Source organism: Pteropus medius, unplaced genomic scaffold (assembly GCF_902729225.1).
Source record: "Pteropus medius unplaced genomic scaffold, Ma_sr-lr_union100, whole genome shotgun sequence".
NCBI lineage: Eukaryota > Metazoa > Chordata > Mammalia > Chiroptera > Pteropodidae > Pteropus > Pteropus medius.
The window spans coordinates 4,027,346-4,052,810 of record NW_024349798.1 but is presented as its reverse complement, the minus strand read 5'-3'; the positions used below and the strand labels follow the sequence as shown (position 1 = coordinate 4,052,810).

The 25,465-nt window shown below is 45.2% G+C and overlaps 2 protein-coding genes across 4 annotated transcripts; one reads left to right on the top strand and one right to left on the bottom strand.

The window, feature by feature from the left end:
- Nucleotides 1-5,457: 5,457 nt before the first annotated feature.
- On the bottom strand, nt 5,458-7,126 carry FAHD1 (fumarylacetoacetate hydrolase domain containing 1). Its single transcript, XM_039884918.1, has one exon. It carries the CDS (start codon nt 6,823-6,825, stop codon nt 6,160-6,162), a length of 666 nt encoding a protein of 221 aa, XP_039740852.1. The 5' UTR covers nt 6,826-7,126; the 3' UTR covers nt 5,458-6,159.
- HAGH (hydroxyacylglutathione hydrolase) lies at nt 6,133-25,002 on the top strand. Of its 3 annotated transcripts, XM_039884912.1 has the most exons (10): nt 7,248-7,402; nt 7,687-7,827; nt 10,128-10,303; nt 10,836-10,900; nt 13,014-13,131; nt 13,922-14,030; nt 17,085-17,188; nt 17,518-17,619; nt 24,062-24,141; nt 24,681-25,002. In XM_039884912.1, exons 3-10 carry the CDS (start codon nt 10,199-10,201, stop codon nt 24,778-24,780), a joined length of 783 nt encoding a protein of 260 aa, XP_039740846.1. In that variant the 5' UTR covers nt 7,248-7,402; nt 7,687-7,827; nt 10,128-10,198; the 3' UTR covers nt 24,781-25,002. The 3 variants fall into 3 exon arrangements, with proteins under 3 accessions (XP_039740847.1, XP_039740846.1, XP_039740845.1); XM_039884913.1 differs by lacking the exons at nt 7,248-7,402; nt 7,687-7,827 and adding an exon at nt 6,133-6,292 and having other exon boundaries at nt 24,681-24,986; XM_039884911.1 differs by lacking the exon at nt 7,687-7,827 and having other exon boundaries at nt 7,251-7,402; nt 24,681-24,986.
- Nucleotides 25,003-25,465: the final 463 nt, after the last annotated feature.

The following is a 25,465-nucleotide window of genomic DNA, read 5'->3' as shown; positions in this document are numbered from 1 at the left end:
TCTACACCATTCTGAGTTACTTGCTTCAGGGTACAGACCCACCAATATAGTCAGCATTGATCCATGGTCTGGGAGTTTTGGTCAATATATTTGGGATCTGACACTGCAGAAGGCTATACTTCACCCACCACAGGAGTCGGGGGAAAAAAGAAGAAGTAAGTATATGAAACTCTTATAAAGCTGGTGTTGGGACATAGACTTATCTCGTCAGTAATGTTTTCTCTGGCCTTTATAATAGGCAGCCATGGAGGAGGGATGTGAGTTGATCTTTAGTGTGTCCAAATTGTAATCAATAAGCAAGGTAAAGAAGGATTTGTCTTAGCTGTGCAAACATCAACTGTACCTGATGAAGATCTTCCTGTCTCCTTTGGGGAGGTGAATGGGTGCGTTAAGCAAGGTGAATTGGCAGAGTGGACAGGGAAGGAAGAGGGAGAGTGGTGGAGGGGCAAGGATGACATCCTTCCCATTGGGAGCGGAGAAGGGTCAGGTTGGGAAGGAGGGAGAAATGAGGGTACCAGCAGCCACATTCACATCCTCTGTTAGTTAAGCAGGAGTTGGTGCCCAAGAGCATGGGAGATGAGGAAGGATGCCTGGCCAAGTGGTGTGTCAGGAGTTGCTGTGCCAGGCCTCCTGGTGCCCTGACCTTGAGCAGCAAGTCTCAGATTGCCAATACCTGGGCCAAGAGTGCCAGAACCTGCTGTCTGGGCTCCTGCTGTATGAGCCTTAGCTGCTCTGGCTTCAACTGCATAGTACAGGTGCTTAATACTGGCATACTTGAAGTAGGCACATAGGCAGTACCCAGTGTTCTCCAACCACAGCCTGTCAAACACTAGAGAGGTGATAGAGGTCTCTGGTTCACCTCCTCAGTGTTCCTTTGGTGACCTTCTCAGTCCATGGACATTTAACTAAGGAGACCCCTTGCCTATCGCTAGAGGAACCACCAATTGTTTATTTTATCTAATGATACAGGAATCTATAGGACTAGGTGTCAGGCCACAGTGAGTTAGAGGTGCTGCATAAAGCTAAAGTTACATTTACAAAGATTACAAATTGGTTGATATCTAAATTTGGTTGTCGATTACCCAGGATACAGGCACTCGACACAAAATACACAATCCCCTGTCCAGAGTCTTCATTTCCCTACTATTCTACAGGAGATGCTTTTCCTGGTCATAGCATGTTTTGATCTACAGAGTTTACATTGATTTATATGAATAGTTTGGGGGCTATGTGAATTTTCCTAATCTTCTATTAGTGGTTCATTTCAATTTGATGTTCCTTTCCTAATTCTGCTTTGATGAGTTTTTTCATTCAATACTCTGCACATGGCAGAAACACAATATATATATGTCCATCTGTTTACTTATCTTGAGGAACCCTGGGGTTTTTGCTTTGTAAATATTTTTATTATAAAGTTTTACATGCTAATTGTAGAAAAATTAGAAATAATAGGTAACAACAAAAAAAGAAAAGCCCATAATCTCCCATCCTGATTTTTTTAACCTGTAAGCAATATACTTTTTTGTGTGTGTATCTTTTTTTTTCCATTGTGGTAAAATATACATTGTATAAAGTTTATCACTTTAACTATCTGTAAGTGTGCAATTAAGTGGTGTTAAGTACATTCGCAATTTGTGCAACCATCACCACTATCCATTTCCAGAACTTTTTCATCATCACAAGTTAAAACTCTGTACCCATTAGATAATAAATCCCAATTTCCCCTCCCCCAGTCCCTGGTAACCTCTGATCTACTTCATCTCTATGAGTTTGACTATTCTAGGTATTTCATATAAATAGAATCATGCAATACAGGTGTTTGTTTATTTTCTGTCTGCCTTATTTCTCTGAGCATATTTTCAAGGTTCATCCATGTAATAGCATGTATCAGAATTTCACTTCTTTTTATGGCTTAGTAGTTAGTATTCTGTTGTATGGATGGGCCATATTTGGTTATCTATTCATCTGTTAATGGACACTTGGGTTGTTTCCATCTTTTGGCTATTGTAATTAGCCATCATAGCTGCTATGAACATGTGTGCACAAGCATCCCACACTTCTTTACACATCTTTCTTGACTTTCATGTATCCATATTTCTATGTTAAAACACGGTTTACAGATACAGGTTATACTGTAATCTGCTTTTACACATAATAATTTATAATAAAACTTTTCACGTCATTAATCTACATAAGCTTAATGGCTATATGTAATTTCATTATGTGAGTATAGGAGAGTGAATGTAATCAATCCATTACTGTTAGACCGTTAAGATGTCTCCCATTTTTTGCTATTATAAACTGTAGCTAAATTTCTGTCCACTTATTTCCTTGATATAAGTTTCTAGACATTAAATTGCTGCAATAATATTAAAGCTAACCTTATTAAGTACTTTTTCTGTGACAGACATTGTAATAAGCACTTATAGTATCTAATTTATCCAAGCACTGTTAGTTGCCTATTTCATGGATGTGACATGAAGGACCAGCTAGAGGAGGTAGAATTAGAGGTAGCTGCATGGACAGGCTCTGTGGCTGCAGACCCAGACCCATCTGCTGCTCCCAGGATGGTCTCCAGCTTTTCCCTTGCTGTTACCCTTTTATAAATGGGGATAATGATACCAACTTCTTTTGGCAACTGCGTTTGCAGTTATTTTTCTACAAATGAGGAGAACAATACCAACTTCTCTTGGCAAATGTGAAGACTAAATTGACACATGTAAAGTGTTTAGACTCCTGCACTTAGTATATATGATCAATAATTATCAGTCATTGTTGAGGTATAGCAATTTCATTGGTACTCATATTTGACTATTAATGTTTTTGTTATATGAATTCTATTCTGCTTTTATAGTTTGAATTTTTTCTAGTACATCATTATAATTACTCTCTTTAAAATATTATGGAGATTTTAGTATACTTAAATGAATTATATTGAAAAGAAATATAAAACTTACCTGAAACCAAAGATACTACACCAACATTTATTTGTACCACAGATGTGCCCAGTAGTCTCGTTTAAAAATTACTGGGTGTAAACATAAGAAAAGATGTCAGCTTCACTATTAATCAAAGAAATGCAAATTTAAAATGACCATAGCCTGATACCCAGTGTTGGCAAGAGTGTGTATTAAAAGGCGTTCTTGTCAAGTACAAATTAGTATATTCCTTTTCCTCAGCAATTTGGCAAAAAAAGTATCAAAAATTTAAAGTGCAAACTAATCAATTTCACATCTAAGACCTTCTCTAAGGAAATAAACAAATGCCAAATGATGTATGTGGAAGATGTTTCTCATATCATTGTTTCTAATAGCAAAACATTTGAAACTTATGCAACCTGTATGGGAATGTTGGGCCCCATTCAGATCCCCTTTACTTACATATATATTCCTATCTCTCAGATCCTATGATGGTCAGAGAATTACCTGGGGTAGTTACGTGAGTGGTGGGGGAACAGATTTCAGCAATATCTTCACTTGGAATGAAGCTCAACTCCAGGTCTGAGACCACATTCATTCTTAGTTTGCTCCCTGCCCTTTCTGCTTCCTTTTTACTTCTTTTCTCCTGAGAGCACTCCATCAGTAAATCACCTGAACAAGAATCCTCACCTTAGGCTCTGACTCTAGAGGGTATATGATCTAAGACACAGCAAATAAAAGTGATTATGAGAATCTGTATTTACTGATCTAGAAAGATGTTCATAGTGTATTAAGTGGATGTAGAATACTAATTTTTATAAAATCCCAATGAACATTTTTAAAAAGTCCAAAACAGATGTGAAGCCATATATTCTGTATGGACTAATAAATTATGGAATTATTTTCTTAAGTGTGGTAATGGTATTGTGGCTATATAGGAGTGTCCTTATGCTTAGGAGATGCATGCTGAAAGGGTGGAGTGTTTCTGCCATTCATTTCCAATTTTCCAAAATAAGTGGTTAGGCATATACATATATATATGTATATGTATATATATATATGTATGTATGTGTGTGTGTGTGTGTGTACACACACACACACACACACACACACACATATAGGATTTGTGGGAATTGGTGAGTCTCAGTTTTTGATTCTTGCAGCCAAGGACTTAGTATGCTACACTTGCAATGCTGTTGTCAGCTATTTGTAACAAATCTTGTGCCACTATGGTGGTGAACATTGACCCTCAGGGGCACCGTATACTCTCTGGGTGTTGGTTTGTGCCACCCAAGGGAGCTACACATGAACATTACTCCTGCCTTGTACCTTTAGCTTGCTTTCAGGTCTGTTAGCTTAGTATACATGTCTCAGTTGAACCTTGTTATCTGCTAACTAGACTAATATACTTTCAATATGAGCACACCCTTGATTCAACTCTTGTACTATGGGAACCTAGCCAAAGGAAATAACCACAAATGTGCTGATTCTACAAGCAAATAATTAGAAACAATCTCAATGGCCAAAAATGAAGGACTGACTTCAGAGTCTCATGCAGTCACTGAAAATAGTACTGCAGAAATGTGCAGAAATAACATGGAAAGAGTCACGACAAAACTTAGAAAATTGTACGATATGAGTGAATATTAAGAATTACAGTTATATCCTGACTTGGAAGAATGTACACCAAATGCTTACCTTTGACTGTTTCTGGGTGGATAAATTTTTTTTTTTTTTTTTTTTTGCTTATCCATATTTTCTAACCCTTCTTAATAAACATGTATTGCTTAAGCAACTAAAAGAAAGAAACTTAATTAAAAGATAAAAGAAGTTAAGATAGCATAAGAGTTAATAAACGATTTAGTACTAATTATGGGACTAAATCTTTTTTTATATATCTGCTTAAAAGATGCAGCCTGCATTATGGTCAAGATTTCAGGTTCTGGTTTTTGGGTGTCTGGGTTACATCTTGGTTCTGTCACTCAGCTGAGTGATTGTAGAGCTAGGCTGGCTAGCCTCTAAATCTACATCTTCATATCTATAACAGAGATGGCAGTAATACCAACCTCATAGCTTAGTTGAGGGTTAAATGATACAAGGAAAGCTCTTGGTACAGGGACTAGCAGTACTAAGTAAGGGCTCAATAAATGTTAGCAATTTTTATTAAATTAGATGTCTTTAGTTTTCTTCAAGGGTCAGCAGATGTCTTCAGCAGATGTCTTCTGTTTACACTGACAGTGGGAGCCCCTACCTAAGTCTAAAGGACTCTGCAGGGCAGTCTGATAGTTGTGCTGTGCATCTTGCCTAGTTCTTTCTTAGAGAAGGGAGCGGGTAAGAGCAAAAGTAGAACTCCCAGGCCACTCAACTTGCCTAAAGCCTCCTTATCACTGGTGAGGAGGTAGAGGTGCAATTAATCATTAATAAAGGACAGTGCTCACCAGACCAAAGGTCAATGACCAAGGTCTGAAGTCCCTTAATAAGGAAATATTTCCCCTAGCCACTATTCGGGGGTGGGGAGGTAGTGGTGAAAAAAGCATTCTTTTAGGCCACACAATACCCAGCATCTTTATTTGGATTTTCAGTTTTCAGTAGTTTCAAAATTATCTCTTAAACTCAGATTCTATAAGCCAGGGTACAAACGAGTGAGGTCATTAATCATTGTTAATTTATTAAATAAAATTTTAAATTAACTGATTCTATGAAGTAGTGTTTTTCCACATTTCAGTTTAGAATCACTTGGCGTGCTGAAGATTAATTCTGCTAATTAATATAGTGGGCCTAGTATGGGCCAGCAATTTGGAAATTTTAATTTTTACAAATACCTCCAGATGATTATCATGATCAAAAAAAGTGGGAAACACTTGAAACATGCTTTTCAACTTCCTCTGCAGATTTTAATTCTTGAACAGTAAATCCCAGAATGACCCACTGAAAAGTCTTAACCAGTCCAGTTTTAGGAAAGAAGTCTTCTTAGCATTTTGTTTGATAAATTCTCCTCACTGGAGCCATCACAAATACTTTATTCTGGTTGTTTCCTAGAAGAAAGGCACTCTTTTTCCTTTCCATTCTGACCTAGCTCTTGTAGCTCATGTTTCCTTGGAGGTTCCATTTTCCCTGATTTGAGGCATAGCAATCCAATCAAATCATCTTTTGGTTACTTATTAAAGGACTGTCCTTTTGCTTGCTTCTGTCCGGCTCCCTTCTCTCCTGAAACTTAAGCCATTACGGACGCTTTGTAGACTCAATATTCTGGCCTTTCCACCTTAAATCTCATACTGAGAATCCCGTGGATGCCGGCCAGGATCTCATCGTTTTCTTTAACGGGTCCAACTCCTTTTGGTGTCCCAGTCAAGATAATATCTCCTTCTTCCAAGGTAATTATCTTCGTAACGTAGCTGATGATGTAAGGGATGGTAAAGATCATGGAGGATGTTTCACCCTCCTGCCTGAGTTCGCCGTTGACCTTGAGCCAGAGCTTTAGGTTGTGAGGGTCAGGGATCTTCTCTTTGGGCACAAACGCGCTAACGGGGCAGGAAGTTGTGAAGCTCTTGGCCAGAGTCCAGGGCAGACCTTTCTTCTTGCACTCGTTCTGCACGTCCCTAGCGGTCATGTCCAGGCACAGGGCATAACCGGCCACGTAGTCCATGGCCGCGGCCTCCGGGACTGCGCGGCTGCGCTTGCCCATCACCACGCCCAGCTCGAGCTCGTGGTGCAGGTTGTGGCTGTACACAGGCATGAGGATGGGCGAACCCTCGGGGACGTAAGCGGTGGACGGCTTCAGGAAGAGTACAGGCTCGCTGAGCACAGCGCTCTGCATTTCCCTAACGTGGTCCGCGTAGTTCCTGCCCACGCACACGATGTTCTTCCCCCACTCCCAGAAGCGAGACAGAGGCCTAGATGCCGCCATGGCTCCTGACCTGTGCCCCTGGAGTCACGTGGACTCTGCTGGGGCCTGTCCCCTGAAGTTTACGGCTATCCCGATAGGACGAACTACCTCGGAGCGCTGTTTCGTCTGCGAAGGCCCGTTCCTCTTTGCGCGTCGCTGGGTGATCCGGAGTCGCGGCGCTTGTCCTCTGGGGAGCCGCCGTCTAGTGGCTGCTTCGGGGGTGCCGGGCCTTGGAGCGCGGGTTTAGTTCCCGGAGAGAGGCAGAGGCTCTAACGTTGCTCCTTGGCTACTATCACCTCCTTGCTTCCAGCCAGCGGGGGGCGGGCACGAGTCTAGACGTGAGCGTTGATTGGGCGGATATGGAAACCTAGCTTTGATTGGTCGGGAAGCGGGGCGGGCAGTGGGCTGGGGTTTGGTTGCGAGTAGATTGGTCGGGAGGTGGGAAGGGGACGCGAAGGGGGCACTGATTGGCTGTAGCAAGCTGACACTGCCCCTCGCGCCGTGGCCCGCTCGTCTCCTGTCATGGTGCTGGGCTACCTGCTGCTCCGCCGCCAGAGTCTCGCTTCCCTGGGAGCCGCCTGCACCCGTCGCGGCCTGGGTAGGTCGGCCGGGGCCGGCCAGGGCCGGGGCAGGGCTGACAGTGACAGAGGCCGGGGGTCCGGGACCAGCCGGGAGCGAGGGAGCCGCCAGGTTCGAGAGTCCTGGCCGGCGTCGCAGTCGGGTAACGGCGGTTAGGCCAGCCGCGCACTCCCCAAGGCGTTCCAGAGGCGCCGGCGGCCCGCAGCCGGGCGTTGGGCGCAGGCGTAGCCCGCGGGCCCGCGCAGATGGGTCGGCAGCGAGTCACCCGGCCGCCACGGCTGACGCTGTTTTTTATCAACACAGGATTTTAACCCTCGCTGACAGCAGCGAGCAGGCCGATTGGGGTCGAGAAAGGCTGCACAGCAGTTGGGTCAGAATTTGAGAGGGCTGAAGACAGAGAGTGGGGTAACTGGTCAGCTCGAGTTGCTGACGGATTTGTGCTAGGTAAGGAGATTTGTATTCCTGGGCTCTTGGATCTGCCTCCCTGCGGTCAGCCTGTCAGCCTTCACCCTTCTTGACCCTGGTGGTGCAGGGGTTCCCACATACAATCATCCTTCCACCCCACACAAACCCCGTATTTCTAATGCCTTGGGGTGATGTGACTGTGTCTAGAGCTCCATGGAATGCTATATATATTCTCCACAAAGTAAATCATATCTTTTCATGTGAGCTCTGGCTGACAAGAAAAACCCGAGGCACGCAATTCTTAAGTAATGGCAAAGGGCAGAACCCTAGAGCAATACTTGGGTTCCTACAATGCTGGATTCTGTGAGCTGTGGGACCTTGGCCCTCCCTGGCTCTGTTTCCAAACGTGCCTCTAAGATGAGAGGTGTTGGGCACACACTGGCCTCCAACAGCCTGCTCTTCCTGCTGTCAAAGTCGATTCTCACTGAGAATCTTGGCTTTGTTGGACTATTTTGACCTTTTTAAAAAAATCTTTTATTTATTTCTTGATATCTTATCTGGCTGCTGGAGCAATAGGGAGAATAGATTAACCTGAGTCTCTGGGAGCTAGTTAACAGCTAAATAAGCACAGGGCACTTGGTAGGCATATGGAACAAGCAGTGAAGCCATCCTTGGCCATTTTCAAATCCCACTGAAAGCAGTCAAGGTGTCAGAGTGGTTGATGTATCACCATTGCTGAGGACCCTATTCAAAAGAAGCCAAACAAAACATGTCTCAGGACTTCATCCAGACCATAGGCTGCAGGTCAGCACAGACCTGCACACTCTGATTACACGAAAGGTCACAGTTGCAAACCAGTGAACTGAGAGCATTTCTCAGGCAGTGGTGGGCTAGGTGATATAATTTTTGGAAAAGGAAAAAGGTTTCTAGTGGTGAACACACCAAATGAATTCTTTCCTTGGAGATAATGGCACATTCCTCAGGTTTCCAAGGCTCTGATGGCACCAACTGTGAATACTTCCTTCACCTGGGCAGTGCTAGTGATGTTCTGTGGAAAACATATAAATGGGGTCCCCTTTTGAGGAGGATGCTCCAAGACTCGTGTTGTTGTTTCAGTCCTTCTGCTTTCCTTCCACCCCCACCCCACCCCCAATATATACACTATGCTCTGCATAGTGTAGTCCTTCTCAGGCTCAGATAGCACTGGGGCTCAGGGGAGGTGGAACATCACAAACTTGATCATACAAAAGTGTGCATTTTGCTGTGCATGAGGAGAAGGGCCTGGAAAATGCCCAACTGGTTGTCAAAAGAGGGGGTTGGATATCTCTATGTGACCATTAAAGCTAGAGTTCAGGTAATTTCCCTGGCCATGGCAGATAAGGTTGAATTCTGCATGACAGTCCCTGTGCATGTGGCTTGTCAGTCAGTAGGTGCTGCCGGATTCCTGGATCCCTTTTGGGGAGAGGCCCCTATCCCAGCACCTGCCCCAGAACTTCATGGCTGTCATCTATTGCCTTTTGTTATGTGGTTTTAGATCCTTTCACACTAAGACTTAAAATATTATTGGAGCCTCTGGGCATTTTTAGATTGAATAATAAGAGTTTCATTGTTAAAAATATTCTGGCACCTGTCTGCTGGTTAAAGGATGCTTTTGCCTGTTGGTCACTCCTGGCTACCCTGGCAGAGTCCTTTGGCTCAATTGGATGGTGATTCTGTATTCTGCATATCTGAGTCTAGAACAATGGTGGCCAACGTCCATTTCTGGTAGTTTTTTGTGCATTATCCAAGTTTCTAGTTTCTGCCATTTGAAAGTGAATATTGTTTTCTTTTATGGCTGGAGGCCCGAGAAGGGCTGTAACTACAGGTGACTCAGGCTGTGTTAGCCAGAGAGGCAGCACTGTGCTGTGGATGAGAAATGGCCCAGCTTGGTACTTTCACTCTGGGTTCCTCCCTTCATGGTTTTTGAGTTGGTGTGAACAACCCAGAACTGACGATAGTCATATGCCAATGTTCACAGCCACAAACCGTACTTCTGTCTTTTTAGAACTCTTGAAAAAGAAAGGATCATAAATCCGAAAGAGCCAGTTTCCATGACTATGAACATGAATCGTCTTCTAGATTTTCCTTACTGATATGGTTAAGGGAGGATATTCTTTCTCTATCAAAGAAACTTAGAAAACCCTGCATAGCAAGCCTCACTCTTGAATGCTCACCTCATCTTGTCCTGGGATGTCACATCCCCAGGATGCCCCTACTGCTGGGTCATCAAGGACTCCTTTTGAAGTGTATGCCTGATGTGGCCTCATGTGGACACTGACCAAAGCTACACTTGTCTTCAGGTCCAGCCCTGCTGGGAATCCTCCTCCATCACACAGATTTGAGGAAGAGCTTGACAGTGGAACAGGGCGCCATGAAGGTTGAGTTACTGCCTGCTCTGACTGACAACTACATGTACCTGATTATTGATGATGACACCAAGGAGGCTGCCATCGTGGACCCAGTGCAGCCCCAGAAGGTGGGAGGCATGGTCTCAGAACCAATTCTTCATCCCCTGATGGGTTTGATCACTGTGGTGTTCTTGTAACTTGGCTAAAGCTAAATGGAAATCAATCCATTTAATTTTTTTTTTACAAACAATTAAACTAGTGTCTAACCACTGTTATCGGGGCAAAGGGCCAGTGAAAGGCGTGGGGTGACCAGAGGCTTTTGCGTAGAGAGAAAAGGACCTGTCCCTTGGCAGAGGAGCAAGGACTATCCTTGGCACTGTCTTCTCTTCCTTGAGGCTTTGTGCCTTCGGCCAGAGGGGCTTGAAGCGGTTGAGGGTGCGGGGGTGTGTTGAGGACTGAGCTGCCAAGTGGATCAAGAGAGAAAAAGGCTACAATCACCCTGCTCTACTGAAGTTACCCTGAGTCATCAGAGTCAGGATGGGCCCAGCCCCTCCTGGCACATCCTGAGTTCTGCTGGGCAACCCCACCCACCCTGCAGGCTGTTGAGCCAACTCTGGGAGTGTGATGATGGCCTTTGTCCTGCTTCACGCTTGGTTGCAGGTTATAGAAATGGTGAAGAAGCACGGTGTGAAGCTGACCACACTGCTCACCACCCACCACCATTGGTAAGTGCTCCACCCTGGAGGCCAAGCTCCTTCCAGGCCAGCAGAGTTGATTGAGCCTGACTACTCCATTCTAGGCACACCCCAAGGGCGGGGTGGGGCAGGGTTCTGCAGGCTCTCTGGGCCCTCCCACAGCTGGCAGCCTGAGTCACTTCTGCCCCCACAGCTGTGTCCACTATGCACCTGAAGATTGACCTCCAGTGGGATTCTGAGAAGACTTCCGGCTTCAGCCTTTATACTGCCACCCGATTCCCTATATCTTTCAGGCCCTGGCCCCTCCACCCTGTGACAGGGTCTGGTAACTAGGTGACTCTCTGGGGAGATGCTTGCACTGTGGATCCTTCTACTGCAGGAGGACCTCCAGCAGGTCTCTGATAGTGCTTGGGCTTGTGTGATGAGATATTGGCCTTGGTGACAAGGAAGAAACTAGATTAGACATTAGTGTTTTTAAGAATCATTAGCCATATTTGAAGAGGTTGTATATTTTTGATATTTATTCGAAGGCTAAAGGATGAAAAAGCACCCATGTTTGAGTTTAGGACTAGAGTTGTCTGTCCAAGGCCCTTTTTTTTTTTTTTTGATTTTTGAAACTTATGAAGCTCTTCAAAGCTGAAGAGAAAACATTCACTTGGCTCTGAATTTTGCAAATAACTGCTCGAGGGTAGCTAGTGCCTGCGAATGAACATGTCCCTGTAGCATCGCTATCATCCAGCCTGCAGGAGCTCTGCCTCCTGCGCAGCTTTCTCCTGGTAATCAAATGAGGCCTTTGACCCAGAATATTGCTTGGATGTGGTTTAGCCAAAGTTTGTTAAATGGCGAAAATGTCTGGATTGATGTAACTAAGTTGCTGAGTCTTTGGGGTTGTTTAACCACTGGGGCATCAGGTGCTAATTTCTCTAGGGATGAGTCTGCAGCCTTGCCCTTGGCTCTGGGCTACTTAGCTCTGCTGCTCTTACTTTTGGGTAATCTGCTCCCGCTGTGCCTCGCCAGACTCCTGGGCCTTCGTGTGGCTACACAAAGCCTCCCCTGCCCGAGCCTTGCACAGTTTGCTTCTCTTTTTCACACCAAGTAACTCCCACATCAGACTTTGTTTTTCTGGAGGGTTTTCTCAGCATCTTATGTTTACGATAGAACATAAACCCTAAACCAGGCCCCAAACAGAATTCGAGGGCACAGCCTGTGCCTCCCTCCCACTTATCGGTGGTGGCAGTGAGCTTGCTGTGGGGCTGGCCCTGGCCTGTGTGTAACGGCCCTCTGAGGGGAGAGGGCAGAGGAGCCTGTTATCTCAGGCCCTGCAGTTTCTGGGCCCATCAGAAGAGTCCATGGGTGAATGTGTAGTGAGGAGCAGGCATTCCTTAGGGACTGAAAAGTCCTCACCTTGTTCTGAAACCGCAGATCTTCAGACGTCGGCACACTCCCAGCCCTGCATTCAGGGCCCCACTGGGCTCGCCCTGGTATAACCAGCTCCACAAAGCCCAGGAATGGAGCGTTTCTCCTGACCCCCTGTCTGAAGGGCTGCTCAGGCTGACCCTAGGGGAGCACTGGGAGCCCCTGGATGAAGGCCCAGGAGGTTCCTCAGCTCTAATAGCACATTAGAATCATCTGAGAGGTCATTTCAGGCCGGCCCCTGGGCAGACAGATCACCCTCAGATGGCTGGGCATTGCCATTTAGAAGACAGCTTCACGATCTTCTCAGGGTGGGTCAGAATCACCTGGGGGCTTTTAGATCTCCTACCCTGCAGGCCACCTGTGGGTCAACTGTGTCAGGCTGTGGGAGAGTCAGATCTGACTCAGGTGACCCTGGTGTGCCCAAAGCGCGGGAACTTTGAGGTAGGGATTATCCAGGTGTTCGTAATTTGTTTCATCAGCTCTAGCAGCTTCCGCAGCAACAGGGCAGGGGCACAGAAATGCCTGGCATGGGAATGGGGTGCCTGAGAATGTTCTTTTCAGTGAAGCTAAGTGACAGACAAGAAGCCAGTTTCCTGTGTTAGAAGATACATTTCTACTGCTGAGAAATGTAACTGGGCAAATAAAAATTCCATTTGGTCAGGATTGATAAGCAAGCAAACCCCCTTTGTGTCAGCAAGTAGTCCCAGGTCTCCTTTTTGACTTCCAGGGACCATGCTGGCGGGAATGAGAAGCTGGTTAAGCTGGAGCCGGGGTTGAAGGTGTATGGGGGTGATGACCGGATTGGGGCCCTGACTCACAAGGTCACACACCTGTCCACACTTCAGGTGAGGAGTGAACCAACAAGGACACCAGGCCCTAGAACATAGTGTGGGGAGATGGCACAGTGGGAATACTGCCTCCCCCTTCTGGCTGTCCACTTTGTTACTCCAGGGACCCAGAGGGGCACGTGAGGGCTTGGGCTCTGGTGATGGCCTGACCTGCAGATGGGTGGAGGGCCTCGTGGGGCTATCTGGACCTGCACAGTCCCCTCTGTTGGGAGCATCACAAGCAAATCAATGTGAAAACGGCGACTAAAGGGAGAATGTCCTTTTCTTAGGAATTGTGGTTGGAATATTTAGGGGCAATTTCTCAGAATGTGTGGGACTTGAAACGCGTGTGTGTGGAAAGAGCACATGTCGCAGATGTGGGAACTGTCAGTATTTGGCGACTTGGGTAAAGGTCATACTGATGTTCGTTCACTTTATTTTAATTTTTTGTAGATTTGAACACTTTTGCAGTAAAGAGGTGGGGGGGGAGGGGAGACAGAGGAAAACAATAAAAGGCCAAGCACCTAAGGAGGAAAACCATCTTTTCTAGCAAGACACTCGGTTCAGATTTAGTCCAATTTTGAGAGAGAAAACAAAATAAGCCTCTTTAGTTTTGCATGACAGCAAATGCCAGGTTCCAGGATGGTCCCCATCCCTGGGGCACACTTAAAGACTGAGTCCCATGGTCACCAGCAAGATCTACATCCTGCTGTGGGGTGGGTGCGGGGTCTTAGATGAGACCTGTGGGACCAGCGGGTCATGTGCTTGTGAGCCCTAGGAGCACATGCCATCATGTGCTTTGTTTCAGGTGGGGTCTCTTAATGTTAAGTGCCTGTCGACACCATGCCACACTTCTGGACACATCTGCTATTTTGTGAGCAAGCCTGGCAGTTCTGAGCCCCCTGCTGTGTTCACAGGTGAGGGTTCAGGTGTATGTGCTGGGGATTGGGCATTCTTTGCAAAGACTCTCTTGGTGTGGGGGTGTCTTTGAAAACTTCCAGGTGTAGCAGCAGAGCATTTCCTGTCTGAGACCGCACAGGGCTTTGTGAGGAGGACCTCAGCCCTCGGGGCAGAGCTTGGGGCTCAGCTTCAAACACATTGGTGGGCTGGGGGGACACTGTAGGGAGTGGCACCTCCTGGCAGGGCTGACCATGTACTTCCCTCTGAACCCAGTGACCACTGTCAGGTGTCCTGGGGACAAGCCTTTCCTTGAGAGACTCCGCCTGGTGGGGATGCAGCCCCAGCCCCCATCACCTCTAGCAGCTGACAAACAGGAAAGGCAGTGAATCCCAGACCCACCTGTTGCAGGCCTAACTGCCGCCATGCACTCATGCTGCCCAAACTCTCCACAGGACGTGAGCCGAGCTGGATTTGGCAGTCAGTAGACAGCCCACAGGCAGGTGTCCTACACAAAGCAACCCTGATAGTGGACTTCATGGCAGCCCTAATGAGCTCAGAGGGTGGTAGATGAGTTCAGGTAATGGCTGCAGTCTGTGGTGCCCATGACCTTGAATGAGGGTTGCGAAGCACTGCCCAGCACCGGGCTGTGTGAGCAGCACTCAGGGCAAGCAGATCTTTCCAGGAATTGGAGGTGTTTTTCCCTTTTTGAAAGAAAATAAAGGATGCTGATTAGGGAACCTGTGAAGCGGAACATCCATGTGACAACCAGGAGTTCAGGGTGGCATGCACCAGTGTCCGTGGACGAGTGCTATAGCCCCAACGCAGAGCAGGCCTGTTGGCTCTGCAGAGGCCTTACTGCTGCCATAACTTTTTTAATGAGTGTAAACAGTTTTTAAGCTCTGAGTGTTCTCGAAATTTAAGGCCATGTCTGACTATGGTGTGGAGTAGGTGAACTGGTCCATGTGCCACGTGTACACTGCCCTGAAGTGGTTTCACCTGCCTCAGTGGTGAGAACAGAATCTCCCTTACCAAGAGGCGTGGACCTGAGGTGAGAGGTGTGGGAAACCAGTCCCTGGCTTGGTAAACTCTCAGTACCTTGCACTCCTGTTTTTACTGTGCCCTATAAAGCCTCAGACTTTGGTCTGCCCCTCTGTCAGGTGGGAGGGCAGTGCCTGCCTGTCAGAGTTTTCAGGACCTAAGGGAGCAGGCAGGCCCTTGGGGATGACCCCATGAACAAGGCAGGCTCCCTGGGGACTGTGCCATTAAAAGCCAAGTCCCACTTTGGAAGTTGTGGAGGGCCGACTGTTGCAAACACAGACCTGAACCGTGTCCTGCATGAGTTACTGTTGTCTGTGCCACAGTGGCTGGGAGAGGAGTGCATTGTCTTATTGGTGACTTTTATAATAAATATGTGAAAATCATACAGTGTCGTTAGTGGGGAAGCTAAGGTGTCTGAGGCATCCACAGTGAAGGCTAATGGTGCAGGAGACAGGATGGTCCAGCAGGGCCCCAGGTGGCCTGTGTGCGTAGCCGAAGAAACCGCAGTGTCCAGAGGTGAGGTGACTGGTGGCTTCAGGCTTCAAGTCGGGGTCTGAGTGACCAGGGCCAAGCTCCCATACCCCAAGGATGTAATCGGATGTGGGGTGTGGCTTTGGCCCTGGGATGTGGTGTGTAGGACGAGGCACTAATGGACCAGGAGGAGAAGGTAGTCTGGTGGTCAGGCCTGGGTATGGGAGCAGGTGTCAGCTGACGGGTCATCTGTATTTGAAAGATCAGGGTCTGAGAGCTCAGATTTGGGACCCTAGCTTATGAAAGTGTGTACCAAAGCTACAGAAGGTACTCAGGTGGCCAGGGAAGGAGGCCACAGTGGATGCTAAAACCATGGCTGGCTTCACAGGGCCTGGAGGTGGAAGGGTGGCCTGCTGTGGAGGTGGGATGCCCCCAGGCACTCTTGGCAGCTGATTATGGAGGGTGAGAAGGAGACAGCAGAGGCTGAAGTGCAGGAGCATGGTGGTCCTGGCTGCCAGGGAGGGAGCTCCCAGGTCTCTTAGTGTCCTGCTGCCCATGAGGACTTGGATCCCCCAGCACCAGCAGCAGGGGGCCCATGAAGTTCCTGGGCGTGGGAATAATAGGTGTTGCTCGTCCCTGCAAGGGAACCTTGTGCCTGTATGGCCTGTCCTCCCCTGGTCTCCTTGGCCTCTTGCCGGTCCCAGACTTGAGGTTCAGGGCAGTTGACCTGTGTGTTGAGGCTCTGCTCACAGGCCACCCCATAGTCTTGTTCTAAGGGGCAGCCTTGGCTTCTGCCAAGTGGGCCAGGGGCTGCCTGGGAAGAGGCCTGGCCCATGCCGATGGAGGAGAAACGTCACCACAGGCGGGGAGAATAAATGCCCGCGGGCTCCATGTGGCTCGGACCCCTTTCTCAGGGATTAGACCCTGGGAGGGAAGCAGCAGCCCAGGGACCTGATGGCGTCATGTGGACGGGGTGCCGTCTAAAGGGTGGATGCAGGAGGAGTGAGTCTGCAGGCAGTAGGTCCATGTCCCGTGGGCCCTCATGGGCTGTGGGCCCATGTGAGCGGCTCCCAGAGGACCCAGGTGGAGCTGGCAAGATTATGGGGGGTGTTACAGGATAGTGCCGGCTGCTGAGGATAAGGGAAGACGCAGGAAGTGGCTGCTGGATAGATGAGAAGTGCTGGGTTTGGGAGTCTCAGAGCTCCAGTTGACAGGACTGGGCCGTGAAGGGAGGAGTCAGTGTAACCCTAAAGTTTGGGTTTGAGCAGCTCTTTGGGGGCTGGTGGTGAACTGAATGAGACTTGAGTAAAACAGTTTGGGGCAGGTGAGAACCGAGAGCTGCGGGTCTTTGGGCTCTGTTTGGATGGAGGGCCTCTCGAGTGTCTGGGTGGAGGTCAGGTTTTAGGCTGCACCCCAGTCACCAGGGACAGAGCATAGCCCTGGCTGTCTGTGCAGCCCATGGACAGGTGGTCAGCATCACCTAGGAGAGGACCATTGGCTTCTCAAGAGGGTGTGTCTTACTGGTGGCCCCACTGCTCTGTGGCTGTCCTCTTGTCTTTCAGGTGACACCTTGTTTGTGGCTGGCTGTGGGAAGTTCTATGAAGGGACAGCAGACGAGATGTACAAAGCCCTGATTGAGGTCCTGGGCCGGCTCCCTCCTGACACAGTAGGCAGCACCCCATTGAGCTCCCCAGTTGGGGGTGTGAGGACACGGCCTGCTCTCCCACCTGTTCCCTCACTTCCTGTCCTGGCCCCCCACTGTGGCCACCCCTGTGTGGGGGGAGGAGTGGGAGGGCGGGGGCATTTTCTCCAAAACTGGATTTTCTCTTAATGTACTTTTTATTGTTTCACTTACATACAAGAAACATCTTGTCCTAAGGGATGTCTCCCTGGGTGTCACTGGCCCAGCCTAGGGCCCTTCAGGCCCATCTCTGAAGGGTTTGAGGTGGGATTAATGAGTCTCTTCAGGGCTCACAGGTGTGGCTTTTTCCTCAGAGAGTGTACTGTGGCCATGAATATACTATCAACAACCTCAAGTTTGCTCGCCATGTGGAGCCCAGCAACACTGCCATTCAGGAGAAACTGGCCTGGGCCAAGGTGAGTGGGACATGCTTCAGGGGACATCCTGTGGGTCAGCCTCCTTGAAGTGACTTCCTGGGAGTATAGAGGTGCCGGGGTCACTGGCACTCACGGCACTGTCTCCAGAGTGTGCAGGAGGCATTCCTCAGGGCTATGAACAAGCCAGGGTTTAGGCCCACCCGAATCTGAGCAGGAATCTGGGTGGCTCATCAGACTTTTCTGACTCAGTGTGTTTGGGCTGGGCCTGGGAGGCTGCGTTTCCAGTGAGTGCCTTGCAGGCCAAAGTGGCAGATCCCTCCCTGCCTGCTTCCCACATCTGGGCAGCAGGTGGGACTGTGCAGCAGCCACACAAGTGCCCTGGAGGCTGTTTGTCTGAAAGGCACTTATTTCAACAATGGCCCCAAACTTGCTTCTCAGCTAGGCCCAGAGGTTTGCTTGTCCCAGAGGTGTCTTCTGTGGGGGTTTAGAAACACAGCTGCAGGTGTATTGGTTAGGTAAGGATGTTCTCCTGGACTCTAGGGGTCTGTCTTTCCTCTTCAGTCACTGAGAAATGGTGTCAGGAAGAAACACACACATCCGGGAGGCCTCAGGTGCTAGGCTCCCTTCTGCTGAGTTCAGTGAGTAAAGTTACCTCATAGTTTGTTTTTTTAATAAATCACCTGATTTTGTTGAGCATCTTTATCTATTTTTTGAGGGGGAGGCGCTTATAAAATAATACCTGTAAAAATTCAAACACTAACCTCATTTGTTGATAAATATTATACCGCTTTTTACACCAAGCATACATGAATACTTAATATAAAGAAAAAAGCTCATCCTGTGTATATACTATACATACTGATTTGTGGCTTCCTTTTCACTTAATACCTGGGCTTAGTGCTCTTTCAATAGCAATTCATACATTTTGAACTCATTCTTATCATGGGTATCTACTTTTTAAAAAACTGAACTTTATCGAGGATAATTTATATACAATAAAAGATACCTGAGCGAGCAGTGTACAGTTCGATGAATTTTGACAATATATGTACCTGTGTAACTCCCAACACAATCATGATATAAAACATTTCCACTACCCCAAAAGGTTCCATTGCCCCTTCCCATGAAGTCCCCCCAACTACTGGTCTGCTGTGACTATAGATTACTGTTTTCTAGATTTTCATATAACATTACTCTGATGTATGTGGCTCCTGCTTAGCAAAAAGGTTTTGAGATTCATCATGCTTTATTTCTGAGTAGTATTTCATATGGATGTATTATAATTTGTTTATCCATTCATCTATGGATGGATACTTAGATTGTTTCCAGTTTTTCATTATTATAAATAAAGTTGCTATGAACGTTTGTGTGCAAGTCTTTGTGTGGACACGTATTTTCACTGCTTGTGGTAACATACCTAAGAGTGGAATTTCGGGGTTGTATGGTAAGTGTATATTTAACTTTTAAGAAACTACCAAACTGTTTTCCAATTGGTCGTACCATTTTGCATTCCAGCTAGCAATGCGCAAGAGCTCTCTAGTGGCTCCACGTGCTCACCAACGCTTGGTATTGTTGATCCTTTAAATTTCAGCCATTCTAATAGGTGCATAGTAGTATTTCATTGTGGTTTTAAAATGCACGTTTCTCTGATGGCTAATGAAATTGAGCATCTTTTCATGTGCTTATTGGTGTTTTATGTGTCTTTTGTTAAGTGTATGTTCAAATCTTTTGTCCATTTTAAAAATTGGGCTTTCTTACTGAGCTATAAGATTTCTTTATGTATTCTGGAAACAAGTCTTTGTGAGATACAGATTTCAGATATTTTCTTCCATTTTGTGGCTTGCATTTCTGTTTTCTTAACAGTATCTTTCAAAGAATAAAAGTTTACATTTTTGGTGAAGTTCAGTTTATTAATTTTTTCTTTTATGTTTCTTGTGCCCTAGCTAAAAAATCTTTTCATACCCTTATATCACCAAGACTTTCTCCTATGTTTTATCCTAGAAGTTGTATAGTCTTAGCTTTTATGTTTATATAAATTTATATTTAGGTCAATGATCCATTTCAAGTTAATGTTTGCGTATGGTGTAAGGTAAAGTTAGAAGTTCACTTTTTGCATATGGACATCTAGTTGCTCAGCACTATTTGTTGAAAAGAGTGTACTTTCCTCAGTGGATTACCGTGGTATCTTTGCAGAATAAATTGGATCCTGTAGGCATAAACCTACTTTGGACTCTGTTCTGTTCCGTTGATCTGTATGGCTTATCTTTGCATCAGTAACAATGTCTTGATTAAGTCTGAGAATGATAGTATAAATCCTCTACCTTTATTCTTTTTAAAAATTACTTTTGGCTCTTCTAAACCTTTTGCATTTTCATATAAATTTGGGGATCACCTTGTTAATTTCTAGAAAAAAAAGTCAATTTGGCTTTCGATTAGGACCGTTGTAACAAAAGATTTGGAGAGACCTGCGATCTTACCCATACTGAGTTTTTCCATGAACATGATATAACTTTCCACTTATTGAGAGGTCTTTAGTTTTTCTCAGGAATATTTTGTAATTTTCAGTGTTAAAGATCTTGCACGTATTATTAAACGTACCGCTAAGTACTTCATGTTTTTGAATTTTATTGTAAATGGTCATTTGTTGATAGTCTTTAGAAATACAATCGATTTTTGTATTTTGACCTTGTATCCTTGTGATTTTGCTAACCCATTCTAGCATCTTTTCCATAGGTTCCTTAGCACACAATCATGTCATCACCTACCAGAGACAGTTTTATCTCTTCCTTTCCAATCTATATGCCTTTTATTTATTTTTCCTGCCTTGTCGCACTGACTAAGATCTCCAGTGCAACGTTAAAAAGTAGTAGTGAGAGTGAACATCTTTGGCTTGTTCCCAGTCTTAAGAGGAATGTATTCAGTCTTTTATTATGAAGTACAATATTAGCTATGGGTTTTTCATAAATCTTCTTTATCAGGATGATGAAGTTCACTTATAGTCCTGGTTTTCTAAGAGTTTTTATCATAAGTTGGTGTTGAATTTTGTCAAATGTTTTTTCTTCATCTATTATATAATCATGTTTTTCTTTTCTCTCTTACTCTGTTAATATGGTGGAGTACATCAATTTGTTTCAATCGTAAAACCAACTTTGCTTTCAGAGTGAACCTTAGTCATGGCATATTATTCTTTTCACATGTTGTTAGAGTCTATTTTTGTGTCTTTGCTCATAAGGGATGTCAGTCTCTAGTTTTATTTTCTTGTAATATTTTTTGTCTGGTCTTAATATCAGGGAAATGCTGGCTTCATAAAATGAGTTGGAAAGTGTTTCTTCCTCCCAATTTCTGAGTTTTCTACAACTGTTAATATTTCTTCTCTTAAAGTTTGTTAGAATTCGCCAGTGAAGCCATGTGGGCATTGAATTCTTTTTGTGGAAAGATTTTTTTGGTTATGAATTAATCTCTTCTATTTGTGTAGGGCTTTTAGATTTTTGCACCTTCTTGAGTCAGTTTTATTAGCCACTTGTGTTTTTCAATGAATTTGTGCATTTCATCAAGGTTTTCAAATTTATCGACAGTTTTCATACTGTTCTCTTTTTAATATCAACTCTGTCGAAGTTTAGTTAATATGTAATAAACTGCATCAACTTAAAGTGAACAATTGAGTGAATTTAGACAGATGTATATACCAGTCAAACGACTACCACTACAATTAAGACACAGAACATTTCCATCACCCACAAATCTTCCTCATGCCTCTTTCTCTGCCTTGGCTCCAGAGGACTACTGATCTACTGTGTGCCATTAGAACTTAGCTTGCATTTTCAAGAATTTCATATAAATAGAACTATGCAGTATGTACTCTTGTATCTTTTTTGCATTCAGCAGAATAATTTTGAGATTCATTCATATTACTGCATGTATCAGTAGTTCATTCTTTTTATTTATAAATAGTACTCCATTGTTTGGATATACCACATTTTGTTTACCCATTCACTTGTCAATAGACATTTTTGTTGCTGTCTAATGTTTCCAGTTATTGGCTGTTGTGAATAAAGCTGCTATGAACATTTGTGTACAAGTCTTTGTGTGATATATGTTTTAATTTCTCTTTAGTAAATACCTAGGAGTGGAACGGCCGGGTTGTATTAGGTGTATGTTTGACTTGTAAAGAAACTGCCAAAATATTTTCCTAAGTGTACTACATTCCTACCAGCAAAATATGAGAGTTCCAGTTGTTCTATATCCTCACCAACGCTTGGTATTGTCAGTCTTTTTAATCATTTAAATTGATACGTAGTGGTGTTTCACTGTGGTTTTAATTTACATTTACCTAGTGCCCAAGCATCTTTTATATGCTTATTGGCCATTTTGTAAAGTGTTTGTTCAAACTTTTTGCCTGTTTAAAACATTGGATTGTCTTCTTATTGAATAATAAGATTTTTTTAAAAAAGTATATCATGGATATAAGCCCTTTGTCAGATATATGTATGGTGAATAGTTTTCCCCATTCTGTGGTTTGCCTTTTATTTTTTTCGACAATGTCTTTTGAAGAGCATTTTTAATTTCGATGAAGTCCAGCGTGTTTTCTTTTAGGTTCATACTTTTTGTCTCCTAAGAAATCTTTGTTTTTCCCAAGGTCAAAAATTTTCTCCTCAAAAATGTTTTCTTTGGAAGTTTTGTAGATTTAGCTTTTACTTTTAGATCAATACGATCCCCTCCCCACCAATATCTGTCAGCACTGTAGTGATAGCCCCTTTCATTTCTGATTTGGGCAATTCGTGTTCTTTTTCTCTATTCTTATCAATTTTGTTGATTTTTTAAAAGAAAAACTTTTGCCTTAATTTTCCTTGTTTTTCTATTGCACTGATTTCTGCTCTTTTTATTCTCCTTTCTTCTTTGGATTTACTTTGTTCTTTTTATAGATTCTTAATATGGAAACTGAGGTCACTGATTTTAGAGCTTTCTTTTTTCTAATATAAGCTCTTAAAGCTAAAACTTACCTCCAAGTACTGCTTTAGCAGCATCTCACAAATTCTGAAATATTTTATTTTTATTATCTTCAGTTTGAAATACTTTAAAAATATCCCTGTGGTTTCTTCTTTGACAATATATTGAATTGTGTCAAACATACAGAAACATTAAAGGAATTTCATAGTGAACATTCATAATCAATACCCATTCTCTACTATGAACATTTTACTGTACTTATTTTATCACTGTCCATCCATCTTACTTTCAAATATACTAATGTGTACATGTCATTCATATATTATTTTGCCTAATTGACCTCTGCTTCACTTAAGGAGGACAGTTAAGGTTTCTAACTTTCTTGTGTTTACATTTCTGCATCCTTCCTGCTTCTGTAGGAAAATCACTACACATTAACATTCATTTTAATAGATAATCCAAAAGATTATGACATTTATACTCCCCCGACTATACATGCAAGGACCTGTTTTAAAATTATCCTTAGAAGAATTAACTTATTTTCTTCCCTCACAGAAAGTGAAGGAAGATTTCTTAGGAGTGAGAATACTGGAGGAAGCACAGGAAATATTATAAAACATTTTAAGCTTGTTTTCACCAGAAATGAAATAACAGAGATTAGCAGTAAATTTTCATCTTGATCTCCTGCCAGATCCCAACTTGACACACCTCCCAAGATTGAGGGATTAAACTTCTTGATATCAGTGCTCACAGTGTGTTGGGGGTGGCTGTGGGGGTGTGGAGAGTCCTTCATGTTCAGGAAGTCTGGGCTTGGGTGTCAACAGCTATTGTCCAAGCTCTGGCCCTGTGACCCTCCAGGTTGGCCAGGAGAAGGGCAGGGTTTTCGGGGAGGATGGAGACCCCCAGCTGTTAACTTTGACCTTGTTCCTGGAGTTTCTATAGAAGCTACCAGTTGGCAAATGGCCCAGTTTGTGTCTTCTCTCTGTCCTGGTCAGTATTGATTAGGAGAGAGGCCATCCTGACTGGAGGTGACAAGTTGCCCACTGAGGGTTCGTCCTGAGTAGTTCTCCCATATAGAGGGGCCCCTGCCTGAACATCCTGCAACAAGAGCTCACCACCCTCTAGAGGGAACTGTCATCTGAGGGGATAGACCCCAGGCATCTGTCTTCTCACTGTTCCCAGCAATGAGCTGTGCAGCCCCATCCCATCTTGGGGGTGGGTTTGTGGATGTTTTCTTTTATTCTGTGTTTTCTGCATTTTCACTGGTTATTAATTCTGTAATATAAACTTCATAATAATGAAAAGAAAGTTCTATGTCCCTTTCCACCTCCAAGACAGCAAGAAAAGTAGGACAAGCTGTTGGTGGCAGCTGCAACACTCAAATCTCTATTAAGCAGGAAGGGTCCTGTCTTCACCCTGACCTGACTGCTCTCTTTGCCTTCTCAGGTCAGACAGTGTTTTAAGATCATTAGAAGGTATTTTGAAATGTTATCTTTAGAAGTTTCTGTATTAAAGTGACACATTTCTTTTGCAGGAGAAGTACAGTATTGGGGAGCCCACAGTGCCATCCACCATTGCGGAGGAGTTCACCTACAACCCGTTCATGAGAGTGAGGTGAGGGTGTGAGCAGGTGGGCATAGGCGGGGCCCACACTGTCCTCAGGCGTCCTGGCCTCTGCTTCACTCAAGCACTATGTCCACTCCCTGAAACTCCTGAAGATCCCAAATGGTGGAGGAGACTGCCCTGAAATCTTGATTAAATATAGACACAGAATCAGACACATTTTCTTAAAAGGTGAGGAGGGATACTTTGCTTAGCGCCCTGGCAGGGGCACGGGGTCCTTTCTGACCCTGAAGTCAGGATCAATAGGCAGGCCAAGGGCGTTCTCAGGGAGCCTGGTGATGCTAGGCCATGCACATGCCAGTGTAAGGTTGGTGGCCCTGTTTTCTGAGTCGCCGACAGGACTGGGCTTTGTCATTGTGCTGTCCACAGGAACACCCAAGTTGGCCAAGGCTGTCCCATTTGATTTTTAAGAATGCCCCAACTCTTCTAGGCTCTTTTCTTCCCTGATGCCCTGGGTGAATTGGTGGGCCAATCCTGTGTCCACCTGCTCACACCCTCACGACCTGCATCCTGGCACTTGGCTTCTGCAGGGAGAAGACTGTGCAGCAGCACGCGGGTGAGACGGACCCTGTCACCACCATGAGGGCCATCCGCAAAGAGAAGGACCATTTCAAGGTGCCCAAGGACTGATGTGGCTGAGGGGCCTGGAGCTCCTGTGACAGCTGCCTTCAAGCACATTTGGGTATTCAGATGTTTTAGGTGAACTTCTTGCTTGAAGTGCAGGAAACTCAGTCTTGGCTTAATTTTAAATTAATTTCAGAGCCCTTTGCTTGTATTATCAAATGTTTTAATGCATATTTATAAGAGAAGAATTTAGAAAGTGTTTATTCCTGGAAGTGTTTCTTGCTTGCAGATTGTGTATTATCTCTGGCTTTTTTGTGGGGCCCCCACGTGATTCCTCAACAAGAGGAGCCCTTCTCCCCGTTGCTGAGGCTGGCAGTCTTGTGCTCACCAGAAGAGGGCTCCTGGGAGCGGGTGTGCCCCCTCCTTTTCCTGGCATCCAAGGAGGTACCTGGTGTCACCCCATTTCTTCCTCTTCCTCTCTCCCCCAGCTACCTCTAGAGGAGGTCACCCTCTCATGAGTCCTTTGTCATTATCTTTACCAAGTTGTTTCTGTGTTAATGTGGTCAGGCCTTTAGCACCTACCTGGGTTGGGGAATTGATGCAGTGAGGCCAGAGGTGGGGCCATGCCTGGGGACTCCAGCTGGGAGCCTCTGCCACGTGGTGCCTGAGGAGGTCCATGCTCTGCACGCCGCATCCCTGTGACGGCTAGCCCATACAGAGGATGTTTCCAGGGACCAGTGTGGGCAAAGGA

Coding starts and splice junctions, on each gene's coding strand:
- HAGH (XM_039884911.1), top strand. CDS start 7,327: ATGGTGCTGGGCTACCTGCTGCTCCGCCGCCAGAGTCTCGCTTCCCTG. Junction 14,031..17,084: donor GCCCCCTGCTGTGTTCACAG/GTGAGGGTTCAG, acceptor CTTGTCTTTCAG/GTGACACCTTGTTTGTGGCT. Junction 24,142..24,680: donor AACCCGTTCATGAGAGTGAG/GTGAGGGTGTGA, acceptor TGGCTTCTGCAG/GGAGAAGACTGTGCAGCAGC.
- FAHD1 (XM_039884918.1), bottom strand. CDS start 6,825: ATGGCGGCATCTAGGCCTCTGTCTCGCTTCTGGGAGTGGGGGAAGAAC.